The sequence below is a fragment of the Saccopteryx bilineata genome, chromosome 11 (genome assembly GCF_036850765.1).
Source record: "Saccopteryx bilineata isolate mSacBil1 chromosome 11, mSacBil1_pri_phased_curated, whole genome shotgun sequence".
In the NCBI taxonomy this organism is placed as follows: domain Eukaryota; kingdom Metazoa; phylum Chordata; class Mammalia; order Chiroptera; family Emballonuridae; genus Saccopteryx; species Saccopteryx bilineata.
In genome coordinates this window covers 687,016-707,034 of record NC_089500.1, presented here as the reverse complement: position 1 = coordinate 707,034, position 20,019 = coordinate 687,016, and the positions used below count along the sequence as shown (strand labels likewise).

The 20,019-nt window shown below is 56.6% G+C and overlaps 1 protein-coding gene across 4 annotated transcripts in view; it reads left to right on the top strand.

The window, feature by feature from the left end:
* NFATC1 (nuclear factor of activated T cells 1) overlaps positions 1 to 20,019 on the top strand; it is a 92,762-nt gene that overhangs the window by 47,388 nt on the left and 25,355 nt on the right. For 2 of the 4 annotated variants that reach the window (XM_066246333.1, XM_066246334.1), the window contains exons 8-9: positions 1,515 to 1,647; positions 14,387 to 15,076. In XM_066246333.1, coding sequence (XP_066102430.1) covers positions 1,515 to 1,647; positions 14,387 to 15,076 — 823 coding nt within the window. The remainder of the gene's footprint in view (positions 1 to 1,514; positions 1,648 to 14,386; positions 15,077 to 20,019) is intronic. The other 2 variants (XM_066246335.1, XM_066246336.1) reach the window with 2 other exon arrangements.

Genomic DNA, 20,019 nt, shown 5'->3' with positions numbered 1-20,019 from the left:
ACACTTTTTTAGATTTCATTCTTACCTCTTGAATGAGGGCCAGGCCCAGCATGACCTGCAGGTTCTCCTTCCATACCATTGAACCCTCAGGAAATGACCAGGAGGTAGCCTTGTCATTTCTGTCTTGCGGTATAGATGGGAAACTGAAACTCGGACTGTCAGCTCCAGAGCAGGACCCAGGCCTGGGTGACCCTGACCAGGCTGCTACCCGGCTGCAGGTGCCAGTGAAGAGTCAGTGGGGTGCATGGTTCACACCCAACGTTACTACCTTTGGCCTCAGGGTTATTTTTAGTGAAGGGACAGGCTGAGGCAGAAGGAGACGGTATGCTTGTTGCTTCTAAATGACACGAAGTTAGGAAAACAACAAAATGTGTAAGGGATAGAGCCCTCCCTGCTGTCCATGTGCCCTCACCAGCAGGCTTCGGGCCTCAGTTTCTTCACGGGTAACAGGAAGAGTCTTGGCCTGAAGTTCTCTTCAGTTTTCTGTGTTAACATTCTTAAGATTTCATTATTAACACGGTCCCATCAAATTTCCTGTTAACCTGGAAGCAGGCTACAAATACTTCCACAGAAGAAGCTCTACAGAGGGCTTTTCTTACACAGTTTTCCTGGCTGTTTGCTGAAATCATGTGACAAAAGAATGGAAGGCACTTGGTGGATGTGAGTGTCTCTGACCCCCAGAATCTAGGGCTGCTCCCTCCTCCTGCTGTGCCAGCGCACGGGCACATGCTGCTGACTTAGGGCCACACAGGGCGGCTGGCGTGGGCGCTGAGAGACCTGTGTGTCAACTCTGGCCGCTACCCTGCTGCAAGCTGCCATGTGCTCTGGCCTGCACTGAGAGCGCGTGACGTGGGGGACTTTGCTGATCTTTATTTACAGCATGAGGGGTAACAGCAGCACCCAGAACCGCCCTGTTCCCTCTTGGGCTCCACCTTCTGACTCTGCCCAGTGTCAGCGTCATCTCCTTCAGTTTACGGGAGTCTGGAAGCCCGTGGTCATCACAGACCCTGTTTCCAGAGACGAGTCTCCAGGAAGCACCCACCCTGGGTCTTCCTTGCCAGTTACCTGGACAGGTGCTCCTGGCTGCCTGCACAGGTCAGGGCCTGGGGGCTTGTTTTCATTTCCAAAGATAACTGACCTTTGCCAGAGACAGACAGCAGCACTGGGGTCAGCTGCCAAGTGGCAGGGCCCCTTTCAGTGCCCATAGTGGCTGCGTTCCTGCGTGGGATCGGTGGCACCTTAAGCCCCAGCCTGCGCCCCCTCATGCTCCACGTCATACCACCATGCAGCTCTGGGTGTGCAGGACAAGGACCCTCTTCCTCACTAGCCCATGTGTGACCGGCAGGTCAGCCCACACCTACATGTGCCCACTCACACGCGGGCTCTCTGCGGGTGGCCGCTTCTCCCAGACTGATAGTGGGCGCTGCTCTCCATGCGGGCACACCCTTTGTAAGTGCAAAGCCTCTGAGCATGTGAGCTGCTAATGACCCCTCCTGTCTGTCCTGTCGCACTAGAACTCGCTGGTGGTCGAGGTCCCTCCATTCCGCAATCAGAGAATCAGCAGCCCCGTGCAAGTCAGCTTCTACGTCTGCAACGGGAAGAGGAAGAGAAGCCAGTACCAGCCCTTCACCTACCTGCCCACCAATGGTAACGCTATCTTTCTAACCTTACACGCTGCCCACGAACCGGTTGGGTGCTTTTTCTAAAAGACACGGGAGTGACGAGCTACTGTTGCTGTAAACGCCAGGTCGCGCTGCATCTTTACACTGTGTCGCTTTCCGGTTAGCAAGACCACGTCATCCATGCCTTAAAAACAAAAACAAAAAAAAGGAAAAAAAAGAAAAGCAAACCTTCCCGTGTACCTCCCTTTATTACTGGTGGGGGCGGGGGCGGGGGCAGGGGCGGTGAATTGGGTAATCACTGACCATTCTGCTGGCGGCTTGCGAGTGCACAGCAGCCTGGGGAGAAAAGGTGCAGCTCGGAGCAGAGTGCATGTGTGTACGTTTAAACTCCATGGGTGTTTGAGGTGGGAGCAAACAGCTGTAATTACCTCGCAGGCGCCTTTAGAAGTATACCCTTGCCATTTAGCCTAAGGCTGCTGCCCAATGTGGTCGTTAACGCTGTTGGGTTTGTGCTTGTGCTAAAACCCCGCGTGACATTCGTCCTTTAAGTACACCGTCCTGTGACCACGAGGCTCTTAGGCCCAAGGACCCCTCCTGCTCAGCCACAAAGTGTTCTCATCCAAATGGCCCGTCCACACGTTGTCAGGATGGCTCCTTATCACTTAAAAACAAATCAGTTGTCAACTCTTTAGGGTGTTTTCTGAAAGAAAAGGCTATTATTTGCGTTGCCCCCCTCAGCAACTAGCAGAAAGCAAGAGTGCGTCTCCCTGGCAGCCGGAGCATGTGAGCAGTGGACAGCATGCATTGTTCTGGGTTTAATTGTGTCTGTGGATACTCAGCTGTGCAGTCTTTGCTCTAAACATACAAGAGTTAAGAGGGAAACTATACGCCAAAAACTAGTTACAGAAGCAGCCACGTTGTCATCTGAGCAGAAACGGAGGCTTGGGGAAGGTTTCCGTTTTCCCTGAATATAAAATGCCATTTATGGTAGACAAGGTCATGGGAAGCTCCAGAATTTCAGTGTCGACACCAAACTGTTAGAATGAAAGTTTGATAAATAAGATTTGCTGTAAGATCTCCATACCCTGCGTGTATGCACGGCCACAGTGGTCACCGCACCACCTGCCTAGGCGAGGGGTGGCGGGGGGGGTGGTGGTGCTGTTTTCCTGCTGTGGCTCCTTCAGGCTTCGGTGGTCTGTACTGCATATGCACCATGGGTCCCATCTTCTGGAATAAGGTGCAATGTGTCCTATAAAGAAAATATTTAGTCTTTTTTTCAAAATGTAATGATTGTGTCCTAATTAAATTTCAACCCCAGTTGACTAAGTATGGAATGTTTTAAGGAAAACCTAGGCTGTATACAGAAAGATTTCTTTGTAGAGCAGTTTAGAAAATAGCTCTAGGTTCCCTGCTCCAAGTTCACAGGCGCTGTGCATTATACAGTAGCCCATGTCAGAAGAGGAGGGGCCCGTGTGCCTGCTCACCTTCTTACAGGACTGGGTCGAGGCCACCAGGGATGCGTAACTGAGGTTGTCGGCTCCTGCAGGGCCGCCACCCACCAGCCTGTGTCACTCACCCTGCCATCCTGCAGTCTCAGCCCATGGAGAGTAAGGCACTTTCTGCCCCACAACCCCAATCCCACGCTCTGCTTTTACCCCAGCCCTCCACCCCACATCTGCCCCTGGTCCTCCAACCCCACAATGCCTGCCCCCAACCCCCCGTTCACCACCCCCACAATACCTGCCCTGCCCTCCACCCCCATGTCAGCCCCTGGTCCTCCACCCCCACGACATCCACCCGGCCCTCCAACACCAAGCTCTAGGTGTGCCCGAGTTCCTCTGGCACCTTCATCACCAAGCTTTAAATGACATCTCACCTGGACCCTTCCTTCTCTAGCTGGTGCCCTAGGTCCACCCACAGTGCCCTCGTCCATCCCACCAGCAGTGACTACTGGGTGCTCTATGGCTTGGACTTGTGCAGCCTTCCTGGTGGTGTGGGCCCTCATCTCCTTTCTTCCCTTGTCTCTGAAACTTGCTTTCTGTCCACAAAGCCCGAGGTGGTGCCCCAGCTGTTTTCCTGGGGCCGGTTCGCCACGCCTGTGGGGTCCTAGCCTGTGAGCTCCGTGGGAGCAGGGCCTTTGCCCGCATTGGACTCTGCCTACATCGTGGGGCTGTCCCGATGTGGCTGTTCAGACAAATAAACGAATGATGAACGAGAGCTCACAGAGCAGTTTCAGTTTGGTGTTTTCCTCGCGTGTGTTGCTGCCTGGCATTGGGGCTGAGTTTACTCTCCGCACTGACAGGTGTGAGCGGGCAGAGGGCCGGAGTGCCAGCCCCTGCACCTCGCGTCCTGGAGGTCCCCCAGAGCCTCCCCACATAGTTGTGTTATGCCAGCACCCCCGGCACGGAGACAGATCCCCATCCTGCATTCTAAAGTCACATGCTCTGCAGACGGGGCTCTGCAGACAGGGCTCTGCCCGTGGGGTCAGGCGTGACCTCAGTCAGGAGAGGGTCACCTGATTTTAAGGTACTTGGTTTGTTTCCTTCTTTCTTAGACCTCAGTTGTAAGGCTGTAACGTCCCCCTCCTGGTTTGGGGGCCGTCTCCACGTGACCGCGGCAGACACCAGCCTCAGTGGTTGTGTGCTCATGTATACTGGCAGATTCTTTTCAAGCTTATAACACATGCTGTTGAAATGTACAGGACCCTCATGGAGATACATGCACTTGAATCCAAGATTCATTTTCATATGCAAATCTGTAAGGTCAAGTCTCACTTCTGGTTTTTCTTCAAAGTTGGGTGGAAGTCAGAACACATGGCATCACTGTTCCTAGCTGCATCACACTCCAGCCTCTGGGGGCGGGGCCTCGTGCAGGGCCCCTCCCACACAGACCGTTCTCTGTGCAGGATGCTGCGTGTTTCAGATGTGGGAAGTGTGTGTAGCTCAGCAGAGAGCTGGAAGGGCCCACACCCTCTCACCTTCTTGCCACCCTCCCTCCTCATCTCAGCTCTGATGTCACCTTCTGATGACAGGGGTGACACCTACCTCAGCCCCCCCCCCCGTCATGTTTCAAGTCAGTGGTCAGAGTGCTGGGAGGTTTCCAAGCAGCAGTGTCTGGGTCTGTGGGTCATCTTTGGCTCCTGGTCTTCATGGGCCCAAGGCAGTTGTCTCTTTACCCTTCTCTGGAAGGCAGGGTGGGGAGGGGCTGAGTGTTTCATGGAGAGAAGCTTCCGGGGCTGTAGGTAGTCACAGCAAACAGGAGACCCCGTGTACTCACCCCCTATATCATCCCTGGGGTAGTAATCAGGGCAGAAGAGCACTTGGGGCAGTTCTACAAAAGACTGCACATGGTCACACCCCTGTAGGGAGGCTCCCCCCAGGTTCCTGTGTGTCCCTGCTTTTGCTTAATGGGGAGTAAACGCAGCCTTCTGATGGGAAGCCATATGGGCTGGGGACCTGGTAGCCAGCACAGGACAGAGATGCCAGCAGGGGCCGCAGCTCTGAGAGATCAAGTGTCAGGACAGGTAGAAAGGGGCAGACCTGTGGTGGGGGACGGGGGAGGTCCACGTCCCCTATGGGTCCCTTGGCTTGCATTCCAGACGAGCGCTCCTCTGGGGGGGGGGGGGGACAAGCAGAGCAGGGATGAGGGCTCACATGATAGAACAAATTCCAATTTGTGACCTCAGAATTGTGCAAAACAAGGAAAATAAACCGTGATGAATTCCTGGGTCCTGGGGAGTTTGTCTTTCCATCTGAGGTGTTTTAGTTGGTTTTCCAGAAGTGCCTGTGGTGGCAAAAGGACCCTGCCCACCGCTGCTCATGGCTGAGGGTCTGGGAGTGTCACCAAGAAGGCCCAGACTCACAAATATCCCTACCTTTGTTGGGGTCCCTAGTAACCAGGACTTCCCATGAAGGGACCTGCTTGTCCTTTAAACACAGAGTACCAGAGGCCACGTGGTGGTGACCACATGGCTTTCTGTCCCTGACAGAACCTCTCAGGACTGTGGGGAGAAGCAGCTCTGACCCCTGGGGTCACTCACCAGGGACAAAGGTGCCCCAGGATGGTCCTGCCTGGGGGGGAGGAGGGTTTGTGGGGGACATTAGCAACCTGGAGAAGGAGCCCCATAGAGATGGGGCACCCCCTCTGTCCTCATTGTTGGAGAGTCAGCAGTTAAGCCAGTCATCCTCGTAGGTTATGGCCTGATTGAAAACACATCCCTACCGCAAGGGGAATGGGGAGAGTAGGTTCTGAGTTCTCATCTGCGCGATTCGGTCCATAAGTAAGCAGAACCCGGTGCCACACGGATCCCGCCATGGTAGCCAGAGAGGGTAGCCTGAGTGGTGGGCAGGTCTCTGCAGATTCCAGAACTGTGGCTGCCTATGTGAGGATGTGTCTCTGGTCCCTGGGCTCACGGTCCAATGCCATGGGCTTGTCCCAGCTCTCAGGGCAGTCGGCGGCATGGGTGGGACCTCGGACACACAGGCCCCAGTGGCCCCGATGTCACAGTGAGCTCTGGGTCTGCCTGTCCTACTGAGAGATTTGGCTCATTTCCCCCCAAGTTTGTTGCATTAAAGTTAAACCCCAAAGTAATTACCTTCACTGCTTCAGTGTGCAACTGTGACTTCCGATGGCAACTTGGCTTGCTGGTTGGACCTCAGCCTTGGGCCTCTCCTGTCCACTGCCCCTCACCCCAGGGCCCCTCCTGGGCCTCGACTCACAAATATCCCTAATTTTATAGACAAAGAAATAAGCTCAGGAGCTCAAGCCGTTGGCCCAGACCCGTGACAGGCCTGCCGCGGGACGTGCAGTGTCTGACCCCCAAGCCCGTCCTTGCAGACCTGCAGAACCCAGTGTGTATCTTATGAAAGACTGTGCATGTCCCTCCTGCAGGCCGTTTCCACCTCTGACTGGAGTGGGAGGCGCAAAGGGGGCCCCGCAGGGGTCCACACAGGCTGCCTGGCCAGCGCCTCACCACACAACACCTGCTGGCTTTCAAATAAAGCAGATCATGCTGACGTTTCTGACCCTCGCTGCCCATCCGGGAACTTCCTCCTAGAGGCCGAGGGGGCAGGTAGGCGGCCAGAGCAGATGGGCAAGGTGATGCTGAACCCACCAGCACCCAGCAGCCCAAGACTTCGGATGGTCAGTGGGCAGGCCTGTGGCCAGTAGTGTGGCTGCTTCTGTAGACACTCTGGAACCTCCCTCCCGAGGGAGGGCGTTGGTGTTGGGAGCTGGCCAGTACCTGGCTGAGTGTGCTCAGGCCTTGATGTCGCTTCTCACTGAAGGCTCACAGAACCGAGAGGCTGTCCTTAAATTTCTGTTCTTACGGCCAGAAAACGAGGGACTAGTTTTCCTCTGTGTCCATATTTAAACCTGACTTAACAGAGGTGTCCAGGGCACCATGCGATGTCTTGGGGGAAGTATGTGTCCCCCGCACCAGCCCCCAGGAGGAGTGAGAATAAGGCCAGGTCTGGAGTGGCCACGAGTTAGCCAGGGTGTGACGGGGGTCTGGGGCATGGCAGGAAGTTGTCCACCTGCGGTCGGAGAACCCTGGCTCTCCGCGCGGCTGCCTTCTCGTAAGAGTCTCCCTCAGCTGCCTGGTTGTGTGAACCCAGCTCCTGAAGCGTGTCTGATGCATGTTGCTGAGCCTCCACCGGGGGTCCCCATGTGTTAGAGGAGAGTTGAAGCATGTCATCCTAGGAGCTGCCCTGGGCCAGGCGGTCAGTATTGTGAGCCCAGCACAGACCTGGCCTTCTGACCCAGCCTCCAGACCACAGGCCAAGCACTGGAAGTTGGAACAGAGAACTCCCAGAGAGATCAGAGCAAGCCAGGCCGTGGGATGGGAGTTGGGATCTGAACCAGACAGAGAGAACGCAGCACACCTGTTCAGGAAATGGGTTAGAAGGTATTCCTGCAAAGGGTGGGGCCACCGGGGGCCTTTCCACAGGACTCAGGCACACAGTAACCCTGAGGGGCCGAGGGCACAGAAGGGGGTCTGGTTTAGACACTTGAGGGCCATAGGCTACCCAAACCAAGGGATGTGAGAGTCAGAAGTGAGGCTGGACACCAAGAAGTGGAGCGCAGATGCATGTGGACAAGACCCAACGTGGCCCCATGCATCCCGACAGGCAGCCTGTCCCATCGCGCCTGCACGAGGGGTCCCATTATGGCTGCAGGAAGTGTCACTCCCGCTGGCCATCATGGGGCCCAGAGAGGATCCCTGGGCCTCGGATCAGACCCTCAGCCCTCGGGGCACAGCTGCTTGGAAGCGACCACAGAGTGTGAGTCACGCTCCTGCCCACGCAGCTCTGGCAATTATTGGGTGGAACCCGATCAATGTAGCTTTTGGCTTGTGTGGTCTGTTTTGACCGTTGTCGGCCATCAGCCTACCTGGGTGACAGTTGGGCCCACGTCCCGGGCTGAGAAGACAGCAGTGCACCCCTGCAGCAGGAAGCTGGACCACACCCAGCAATGTGCTTGCTGCCGGAGCTGGGGCCACTGAGGGCCAGCCTGGCCACCGAGCCGCACTCCAGCCCCCGGAGCTGGTGGTTCCCGCAGTTCCTGCAGTTGCTTCCCTTTCTTGTTATCTAGAATAAGTCATGCCCCAAAGTTATCACTCTGGTGTTTATGTTGATGGTAAGACTTGAACTTGGGTTTGTAGCACACAGGAGACAGTCTGCTCTTTGTTCCTGGGGTTGAGAACAAAACCTCTTTTGTCCAGGCTGTGAGGGACCTGGTAAAGCAATTCAAGTTGAAACGGCTGAGGTCACATCACTAAGACGTGTGTGTGCCTGGGGGATAGGTCCTTGCTACATCCAACACCTTCCACTTGGGTCATCTGTGTGCCTCCTCCCTTGGTCCTGCTGTACAGTACCTGCTGAGCGTGTCATTGCAGGTGACAGGGGGATGTGAGGGCTTGGGCTGTGTCACGCACGCCACAGACAGGGCCACACACCGCACTCACTGACCACAGTCCTGGAGGCCAGAGGTCCAAGGCCAGGTACTGGCAGGTGGCTGTCTTCACTGTGAGGTCCTGCAGTGGATGGACAGAGCGAAGTCCCTCATCCTGTTGAGGCCACAGCCCCTGGGGAACCCAGCAGTAACCACAAGCGTGGGGGGAGGCTCTGTGGCCATGGCCTTGCTTCCTCACCATCTTGTAGGTAGATGTCATCTGTGTTACAGTAGGGAAACTGAGGCCCAAGGCAATCTGTGACTCTCCCTGGAACACCAGGTGGGGGGTGACAGCAGGACTCTTCTCAACTCAGGAAGCTCAGGACTATGACTTAGTCCCACCTCTGAGCAAGGAGTGGACACTGTGTCCTCCCAGATCTGTGTGTGGGAGAGATGTCTGCTCACTGGGAAGTGTTTACAGAGCCACAGGGTGGGAGTGTCCACCTCCTCAGGAGGCTTCTCAGGCCCCACATGTTCCTCCTGCACGCCGGGGACAGGGTCACGCTGGGGACAGGGCCATGCCGGGGACGGGCCCCTGCCAGTAAAACATGAGCTCTGAGAACTCACGTGTAGATTATATCCATATTTATTTAAAGTTCCATCATGGTCTTGTGAATATCACAGTGGGATTCACGAGGTGCTGATACTAAGTGGGGCCCGGTCCCCAGACATCTCCGTCACACGTGAAAAGAACACGTGTCCCAGGCCCTTCAGGGCTTCGGCTACCCCTGGACCAGAGGATGGTTCCAAACCCAGACTCATGGTGGGAGTACTGGGGTTGCCCTGAGTGAGGAAACACGGCTGGCTCAGAGGTCAGGCAGGACACTGGTTTACTGTGTTTGGTCCTGGTCTGTGCCCAAGCCACAGATGGACAGTGTGACGGGCCTAGGCAGCACCCCCACACTCTAGGCAAGGTGGCAATGTGCTCACTGTCTGACAGCGACAGAGAAGCATACTCTGTGTGGGGGCCTATAGGCAGCTACAGTCTGGCATGAGTCCTCCCGCGTTGCCCCTGACCCCCCAGAAGCAGCTTGGGGTTCAAGGTCAAATTGGGACCAAATTTGATTTTACCCCTGGATCTTGTCACTGTCAGCCTAGCCCACTGGCCACCTCCATTCTATTTGATTAAAACAGCCTGTGGTGGCCGTATGCAAATGCACCAGACCCCTGGGTGGACAGCAGGGTGGAAATCAGCTGTTCACCCAACACCTTGGGGCCCAAGTTTGTCTGCTTGACCTAAGAGGTTTCAGATTGGGTGACGGTGGCCGAGCCCCAAAAGAACAGGGGCTGCCTTCCAATGCCCTGCATGGGACACAGTCACAAGGTGCCAGTCTGTGGGTTGCGAGGACTGGGTCTGGAGTGCATGCGCTAGCTCCAGACCCAGTGACCAGGAATGGCAGCAGGCGGGGCTGCAAGGAGGCCCCCACTGTGGTCAGAGGACAGAAACTTCCACAGAAAGCGCCTCCTGCCCGTCATTGCCCTGTGGAGACAGGAGCCCATTGGCTGGAGTTGGGTTTCTCACAGTGAGGCCAGAAAAGTTCTGGAATGTTGTTGCAGAGGCTGCAGGGAGAGTAGGGGGTCACAGGGGAGAGCCTGGCTCACTCGTCATCTGCATTTGTCTCCAAAACTGGGGTATGTGCATGGCAGGAGTGTGGGGACCCCACAGTCTAACTCCTGGAGACATGAGCCACATCGCTGGGATAGATACTCCCTGGGGCCGAAGGTGGGGTGGCGGTGGGGCGGGGGTGGTGGCTGATGTCACCACTCCCGAGACCTTCAGTGAGATGCTGGCACCAGACATGCAGCACACTTCAGCGCCCTGGACAGAGCACAGGGTGTAGCTTTGGGAGGGAGGTGGCAGCTTTACGGTCAGATCCACACACACGGTCTCCACAGAGGACCGTCACTGGGCCATGCTGAGGTGACCCCTTCGCCTCATGAGCCTGGCGGCCTTAAAGATTGGCACTGACCTCTCCCACGTTGGCTGTCTGTAGCAACCGTGGATCATAAACACCCCACTGGTCTAGTGGTTCTTCGGGGGTCCTCTGTCACCATTTCTACGGCCAGACGAGCAAGCGTAGTGGACGCAGCGAGGTAACCAGACATGCGTCACACAGAGTCTCAGGCCTGGAGGAAAGTGCTTGGGTGGAGGAGACCCGCCAGGCAGCAGCGAGTGGGCACCACCACTGAGGCCCCACGGACACATCCGCCACCCTCGCTAATGAGAAACAGGAGGCAAGCCCCTGGAGGCCGGTTTACAGAGAGGTGTTCATTTCCTGTGAACATGCAAGAAAGGCAAATTAGATGCAAGCAGTCATATTGGTCCCTGCCTTTAAGCTTCTTCACTTCCATGAGGACCCCGTGAGCTGTGGCTTCAGTCCCCGGGCTCGTGTTCCCATTGTTCAGGTTTTCACATGCACCCAGGCTGGGCAGTCAGGGAGCATCTGTGCCCACATCCGTCTTTGAGCCTGCGCTCAGGCAGTTTGTCCTGGAGCTCCCCTCCCCCCGCACCAAGGTGCTGCTGGATCATTAGGGTGTCTCTGTCCTGGCCGCTTCTCAGCAACCACTGTCCCTGGGGTTGTGTGGAGCCCGAGCAGGCAGGGTGGGGGTACCTCCGTTGTGTGCACGTGTCTGTTCCTAGAGGGAGCCCACTGGACCCAGACATGTGGTAAAGGGGGGAGCCCGTTCCCGGTAAGGTTCAGATCACCTCGTGGGTGTGGGGTGGCAGCGGCTGCAGACATAGGTAGGAACATCTGAGGCCCAGCTGGGCAGGGTCACCGGGGAGTCCTGGGAAGGCTGGGTGGGGTAGAGCTTAAGCCCTGAATCCACTCTCCACCCTTTTGTGGCTCCTGAAGCCACTGGTGAGTGTCACGTTTCCTGTGTCCTCTCCCCACTCCACTGGCCCAGGTGGGGACACAGAGGCCCCTGCCAGGTCGTGTTGCAGGGACTTCCCTGGGAGCAGACTGACGGAGTCAGTGCCAGCAGGGCTTCAGTGGCATAAATGACATACTGTGGCTGCAGAGTGGGCAGATAGCCACCGAAGGTGCCCACTAGGCCACTGACCGGCCCCCAGGAATCTCTGGCTCTGGCTGGGCCGTGTGGCGGGTAGGTCACAGTCCTGCTGTTAGTGTTTCCCAGGCAGCCCATTTGGGCTTCACCCTTAGTATCGTGTGGAGCAGACAGGGTAAGAGGTTTAAAGAGCTCAGGGGACTCGTCATGACAGAGACATACATGCTGGCCCTTGTTCCTGGCCGAGACTCCAGTGCCAGGGAGAGTCCCACTAGGGCTTTCACTTAGCGTGCCAGCCAGTCCTGAACTCCAGAACGCACCAAACTCAAGCAGACTTGAGCCTCTGCCGTTCTGGATGCCCACAGCTCACACAAGTGCTTCTGAGCAGGAAGGCTCTGGTTCTGTCTTGGTCATGTCTGTTTGTGGGGACCCACCACCCAGGTGCAGGGTCTCTGGGTTCACAAATGCTTGGAACAGGAGGGTGATTCTGGTTGGGGCAGTGACTGGTCCCTGAGCTCTACCTGCAGAGCTGGCCATAGTGATATCCTGAGGGCAACACTGGCCAGCACAAGGATAGAGAGCCGCGTGGGGAGACTGTCCGCCCGCTGCCCAGCCCTTCAAAGTGGAGGAGCTGAGGCCACCCTCAGAGGTTCGGCCGCAGGGTGGAGGAGAGGTCATAGCTGTTGCCTGGTAGCTGTGAGGACATTGCTGCCTGGGCAGCCGCATCCAGCTCACTCACTGCCTGTCTGTGGACGTGGAGCGGGTGGCGGGAGGATGCATCACGAGGGAGTTGGGGCAGCCGGCTGGAGACTTTCAGCAGCCCCTGAGCACCTGAATGAGTGTGTGCCACCCTCGGGGCCTGGGCCACCACATCAGCATACGCACCCCCTCAGGAGCTGCGTGCTCCTCCCAGGACTCACTCACCCTGCTGGCTGGACCGGGACTGGCAGGTGTCACAGACATCACTGACATGAAATTAAAATTTATCTCTGAGAACAGCCAGCTTTTCTTGTCCTTTCCGCAGCAACAGCAGGCTCCCCTCTGATGACAGGGACTCCAGCCCTCCGCCCTGGGTGCTAACCAGTGTGCTCTCTGGAAGCAGAGGGACACCCTCCCGGTGATAGAGCATGGCGCTGGGCGCTGCAGGGGGTCCATGTGGCTGCCACCAGGGCTGCTCAGGCACCGTGGAAGACTGCCCATGCTCCGCGTGTCCACCAGGCTTGCTGCCCCCCCCCCCCCGCGGCCAGCACTTGCCAGGTAGCCGTGCTGGACTTGACAGCATGGCTGTTAAGCATCCCCTGAATGCTGGGGATGCCCAGGCTTGGGTGGAGGCAGCGTGTCCTTCTCGCAGCCTGAAGACCTCACGGCTCTCAGCCACACGGGGGCCAAGTGGCCTCTGTGTGTCACAGACGCCAGGTGGAGTCCACATCATGACTGTGCCCTGCGTTTCCTCCCTGCCTTCCATTGTCCATGCCGCCCAGGATCCAGGGACTCTAAGACATGCCCATAGTCTGTGTGCGAAGGGAACACCGTGACAATGGACAAGCGACGCGAGTTGGAATGGACAGCAGTTCCCCGCACATCCGCAGAGCTGACAGCTCAAGTCATGGAGGTTCTGGGAGTCACTTGCCTGGAACCAGCATGGCATTTAGTCTTAGTGTCGCCTTCTGCTGAGAGGAGGAGCCGGGCCAACAGCCGGGCCAACTGGCCCCAGGGCATACCGGTAGCTTGTGCACCAAGCACCGACATCTTCACCCAGTCGCTGGGGGACCACGGGTACCTGCCATAGTACAGAGCCAACAGCACACCTGTGGAGGAAGGGCCTTCCTGTCTCAGGACAGAGATACACTTGTAGTCATGTCTAGAGGAGGCCGCCCGGCCTGGACATGTGCAGGCCCCAGGCCATGACTGAGGGACATTCCTTCCACCAACCAGGAGGGGTGACATGTGATTTGGAGGGTCTGGTGACAGCTCCTTGTCACACTGCAGTCTCTGAAGCCACAAGGGCATCTGTTTTGGATTGTGAGCTGTAGTCACTTTCAGAATAACGACCACTAAGATGTAACTGATGAGAAAACAGGACACAGAAGGCATGGAAGTGTGGGGGTGGTCTGGGGCCCAGACAGCACTGAGCCAGGGCCACAGGACCCTCTCCTGCCCCATCTGCCTTCAGCCGCATACCAGCCCGTTCGCGGCCTCATCGGCTTCTAGTGAGTTGTGGGCAGGGTGGACTCGGAGCAGCTCAGGAGCCGTTGCATCGGCCGGGCAGCCGGGTCACTGCTTGTCCTTCAGGAGTGGAGACCAAGGGGCGGGAAGGGGAGGCAGTGTCCCTGTTCCAGGTGCCGAGGGCCCCTCTCCTGCTTCGACATCACTGGTCTTTGCTTTTGGGTGTTGGCTGACTTCCGAATGCGCTGTGCTGGTCTCCAGCCGGCCGGCACGCAGACACGCAGACGGCGTCGGTAGCATACAGATGCAATGGTGTGTCCAAGTTTGCATTTTCACTTTGATTGCTACAAATCCGTGGGCCCTCGGGTCCAGGCTCCCACTGCTGTTTGCAGATGGATTTTTATAGCACATTAGTGCTGAGGGAGGTTCCAAGGAAAACAGTGCTCTCGGTATTAGAAGCAGCTGCAGCTTTCGGAGCCGATGACTCACGCCCTCCCCTGTAATTGGGTGGGAGAGCCGGGCGGGAGACACAGGGGCTCAGTCAAGATGCTATTTGTTTTCAGAGGGTGTCCTGGCCACAGCCCGCCCCGTCGCACCCATCTGCAGCGTGTTTACTTAACTTTTTTTCCTCCTCACAGTTCCAATCATAAAAACAGAGCCCACCGATGACTACGAGCCAGCCCTGACCTGTGGACCAATGAGCCAGGGCCTGAGCCCGCTCCCGAAACCCTGCTTCAGCCAACAGCTGGCCTTGCCACCCGAACCCGGGTCCTGCCTCATGGGGGGCTTCCCGCCCTGTCCCCAGAGAAGTATCATGATGTCACCACCGTCCAGTGCCAGCCCAAAGCTCCACGACCTATCCTCCGCCCCCTACAGCAAGGGCACGGCCAGCCCTGGCCACAGTCTCCTCGGACTGCAGCGGCCAGCCGGAGGGGTCCTCCCCGGCCCAGAGGTGTCGAGGCCCATGGGCGTGCACCCGGGGCCCCCCCAGCAGCCGCCCCCTGCCCTGCTGCAGCCACAGGTGAGTCCACAGTTGAGCAGCAGCCGTCCCCTGGGTGGCCAGCCAGCACTCTGTCCCCACAGCCCCTCATCTGCACTGCCGCCCAGTACCCAAGAGCCGACCTGTTTGCAGTCCTGCAGCCCAACCCTCCCACCCGGGATGGGCCACCAGCAGCACCAACTGCCAAACGTTCTGGAAAAAGAGTCTGCAGCCACCCGGCCTCTGCTGCTGCCCGAGGTGCGTGAGGACAGTAATCAGGGTGTGGCCCCTACTCCCATATCGGTCAAGCGAGAGCCTCAAGAGTTGGACCAGCTGTACCTGGATGATGGTAAGTGCCCACAGCCGCAGGTGCACGCCCGGCCTGGCGTCGTGTGAGTGCGCAGAGGGGTGTGCGAACGTGCTGCCCGGCGGAGGAGTGTGCCCTGGCGTGTCTGCGGGTGCCCGTACAGTGGTGGGGCAGCCGCCTGACACATTGTGCTGTTTTGTTGGTGCCTGTGGCTATTGACCCACAGGGAGCACTATCCTGGGGATTCTGGCCAAAACTCAGAGTGCCCTGCTGTGCTGGCCTGAGCCATGCGAGGGCTGCCAAGTGTGGGTGGCGTCCCGTTAGGACCCGAAGCCGCCCAGGGCCTGGCTGCAGGTCCAGCCTCTTATAGCCCCTTTGCTGAACAGTTTTTAAATAATGGCTTATCTAAAAGTGGCGATCATCTGACTCAGGACAGATATGAAAACACTCAGTGGTGTGACAGTCTTGTCTGGAGCCTGGTGAAAGGTCAGGTGGCTCTTGAAACACACGTGGTATATGCTGTCCACTCACAAACGTCAACATGTGGGCAGTCGTGGCCTCACTCGGGTGTGCAGAGTGGCTCATGACTGGGCAGTGTCCCATAGGTGATGGGCTCACGGATGCTGGACTGCCCCTCGAGAAGGGGCCAGTGTGGGGGTGGTAGGGTACCGGGGCCACGCTGGTCCCATCTCTGGGCCCCTTAGGACTTGGCTCACTTCGTGTCAGGAGCTGGATTTGGTTGAGAGATCAAAGCTGAGAAAGATGGTCATCCTGAGTCCATAGGTTCGGGGTGGCCATTGTCACACTTGCAGGCACACAGCATAGACTCTGCACTGTCCCCTGCCCCTGGCGTGGTGTGGAGCTCCAGGTGTCCCAAAGACCACCTGCCTGCTCCTCGGAGTTCTGACGCTAGCCGGCACCTCCGATGGACCCTGCTCCTTTCTGTCACACCCCCACTGGGCACCAGGCTCCAGTCCTAGAGGCCTCACCTTTAAAGTACCCGTGCCCGCCATGCCTGGCTCCCCACATTTCCTCTCCGTGGTGAGGCCACCTAGTCTTCATTTCCCCCCAGGTACTCTGCTCACTCTCCCATGACACTGGTCCCTCCCTGCGCTCAGCCTCCTTGCCCTGGTCATTCCTATACCACCTGGTAGGCGTTGTCTGCCACTGTGTCCAGTCCCACGTGGAGCTTGGGGCCCCTGAGCAGGGCCCAGCCCATGCAGCTCATACACGTGTGTCCCATCTGCCTATCCCAGGCCACACTTAGAGGCCTGTTTTCACTACGTCTCTGTCGTCCTAGACAGGTTGTAAACAAAGCTTTTCAGTTTCAGCCACGAGAGCAAAGCAGTATGCACTTTGGGGTCAGGATTGGGGTAAATTCAGGCAACTGCAGGAGGCCTCCCTAGAAAGCAGTGAATATGCGTACCTTTTCCATACACGCCCCACCCCTGACATTTTCCTGTGCTGTCCTTGGACCCCCACGGGGAAAAGTCTCAGCCACTGAAGAGTAAATGCTGGCCATGGGCCCCTCACAACTCTGACCTTTGCCCATGGGAGAGCATACTCCCCTTTGGTCCTTCAGAGCTGGCAGTGGGTGTAGATGGCTGACCAACCCCTGCCATGCCCCCACTGCACACGTTTGGAGATTGAGGGGCCCATGGGATGCACGTGCCCTGTCTCCGAGCTGCAGCCTCACAGGTCAGGCTTCCCTGGGTGGAGTTGGTCTGAGCACGCAGGCCTGATGACCCGGTTCTGTCCTGGCATCTAGAAGCATACCTTGTCTGATCCAAGCAGCCGTCCCCATTGGGAAAGCAGATCGAATATTTCTTGCAGTCTGAGTGGCTAAAGTGCCCCGAGTCCATGTGCGTTTAGGTCTGGCTCTCCTTAGAAGTCTGGGGTGTTCACAGCTGCGGTGAGGAGAGAGCCCCGTCTTACCAGGGGGGTGGGTAAACCATCTTCCAGGAGTCAGGGCTCATGGCAGGAGCTTGAAGCCAGATCTTTGTGCCAAGCTTGACTTCTCGAAACCTGGAACCTGCCCACTTATGAGAGCAGTGATGTCCATGCAGGTCACCCCAGGACAGTGGGACGCTGAACTGAGGCCACGTCGTGAGCACAGGAATCTGAGCCCTGCCTACTACCCTGAATTCTCAGAGTGTTTGGGTGGGTTTGCACTGTGGCTACTTGATGTGGCTGGTTTAAAGTGACAGCGGTGTAGGCTGACCTACTCCTTCCTTAAGCTTTGCACTGCGAGTCAGCACATTGCTGTGCTTTGCAGATCACTGTGCACCACTGTGCATAATTGAGGTTTTTGAAAATTAACTTACCCAACAGGGACAGTATCAACACTCCTGCTCATTCTAGGTGGAGGAAGGTTCCAGAAAGCTCAGGACAGCCTGTGTTTTTGTGTTGGGAGCACAGCCTTAGGCCTGGGAGCGGGTGGGCACTGCCTGGGCGGCCAGGGCTGGTCCCGGGCAGGAGGGGGTCAGGGCAAGGGGTGTGCCTTTGCCAGGACAGCACCTGAACTGGGTTTCTAGGCTGACATGTTACCTGCCCCATGGACTTCATGGCATCTCTAGAACAGGGATTACTCAACCTTTGAGAGTTGCAACACCTTGCTGTGGAGTGATTTCTCAACCCAATTATATTCTGCCATCTTCACCCCCACCCTGCTTACTTTTAATTAAAGGGAGCTCAGAGTAGTTCAGTCTGGTATGTATTTTGTTTAATGTCACATGTCCATTAAGGGCATGTGAGGCACTTCAGAATCCTCAAGTTCCCAGTGTCACCGAGTCAGGACCCAGCCACGGTGGCCCAGATGGGTCTATAGAACTCCCTCCAGGCCTCCCCTGTCCTTCCACTTATCTCAGGCTTGAATGTGCAGCCTACCCCAGGAAGGCACAGGGAAGAGAAAACAGGACAACAAAAACCAACTACATCAGAGAAGTATTAGATGCCTGTCATTGCGAGAGGTCTTACCATCAAGAAGCAGACAGTTAACTCTGTGGATTTGCACATAGGGGCCAGTGGGAGATTGGGGAGCTGATAAGCGGTTTAGATGGCTGATCATGGTTCCCTCCATCCCAGCCTGCAATCTGGCTGGGCCTTTTCTCAAAAGGACGCGGCACTGCCGGCTCCCAGCACGATGACCAGGTCTGCGCTCCAGGCTTCTGACATGCTTTCTCCTGGCATTTCCCTCGTGCCCAGGGAAGTCTGCTCTAGCCCTCGCCAACCACCAAGACAGGAGAGCCTCACATGGAGCTCGCTGTGATTTTCACTTACAGGGACACAGTGGTAGTTGAGTGTGGGCTGTCTGTCCCCAGGGTGACAAACTGGACAACCGAGGAAGCACTGTGACCATCCCCATGGCCTGACCTCCCACCAGAGTGTTGTTTGACGTGCTGCAGCCATGCAGGGCCGGCAGGACACATGAGCTCCTACTCCAGTACTGGTCTGGGAAGTGTCAGAAGAAACTTATTTCACGTGTGTACTGCTTTTTCATGTGGGTTTTGTTTTGTTTTCCTGCAGTGTGGAATGAAGAGGGCAATCATCAGGTGTTAGGGTCCTTCAGAGCAGGCATGCAGGCAGTCAGTAGTTGCATTACTCAGAGACCAACAAGGGTAGCTCATGGTGTCTGCAGAGCGTGTGACCTGCAGACTGGCTGGGTGATGTGCTGGGACAGGGAAGAGCTGACACTCTACCCACATTTCCACTCCTCTCCAGGGGGGTTCAAGCACCCGAGAACTTCCTGTGAAAGGAACCCCCAACGTGTTTTAGGATTTCTTTGTTTTGGGTTGTTTTCACTCCCAGGTTTTGTTTCAGAGGTACTTAGGGTGTTGATAAATTTCAATTATGATTTATTCTTTGGTGTAATAATATTCTTAAGATTTTGGCTCTCAGTTTAGACTTCCCGATCATCATAGAACCCACAGGAGTACATTTTTTAAAGATTAGTTTTAAGGCCCTCACGTTATTTGTATGTAGATTTTTAAACTGTGTCATAAGAGCAGTACATGAGCCAGGTCTCTGTGGGTTGCTGTTGTCAAGAGCTGGACGAGGTGACTGGCTCCCCTCTGGGGAGGACTGTCCCTTGATGTACTTACGTGGACCGTGGGCAGCACTCCCATGCTCACACACACATCGTTGTGTCTGTGTCCCACTTGTGTACATATGCTGGAAGTGTATTCCAGAATTTATGTGAGGGGGACCCACACCCGTTTTGCTAAAATGGAGCCCCTCCTCCGAGCCATGTGACGGGAGTGATGGCTCCCAAGGCGTTGGCTTGTCTGCCACCGAAGCTCCCACTGTCACCTTGGTCTCCCTGCCGCCTCTGCCACAATTCACAATCAACCCTTTCAGTTCCTCAGGAGCTCTGGGGTTTCCAGAAGTCTAGATGTCATTAAAACAACAAGCAGGTGGACCAGGCAGCCAGGATCGTGTCTGCCCCGAGTCTGGGTTGTGAGCCCCCCTTTCCTGTGCTTAAGCTGCTCTGAGAGACAACAAAAGGCTTTCCTCATGGAAAGTTTTACTAACCTGGCCCGGCGCCCGGGTCTGGGCCTTCCTCGTTCCTGATGATGATTGAAAGGGTCTGTATTATGGGGAGTGAGCCCACAGCGTCGTTCATACTGTGGACGTCAGCCACCACACGATGCCGAGAACGAGTTCAGCTGTGCAAATCGTTCATTAGTGTTCAGCCTTAACGCACATGGGCGTCAGCTTGGCGGTCTCGGGACATAAAAATGATACCACACACCACCCAGAGACAGGACTGTCATCGGTGTGGGAGCCCCGCAGGTTTAAAAACAGTTCTCTGGAGCCCTGGCCGGTTGGCTCAGCAGTAGAGCGTCGGCCTAGCGTGTGGAGGACCCGGGTTCGATTCCCGGCCAGGGCACACAGGAGAAGCACCCATCTGCTTCTCCACCCCTCCCCCTCTCCTTCCTCTCTGTCTCTCTCTTCCCCTCCCGCAGCCAAGGCTCCATTGGAGCAAA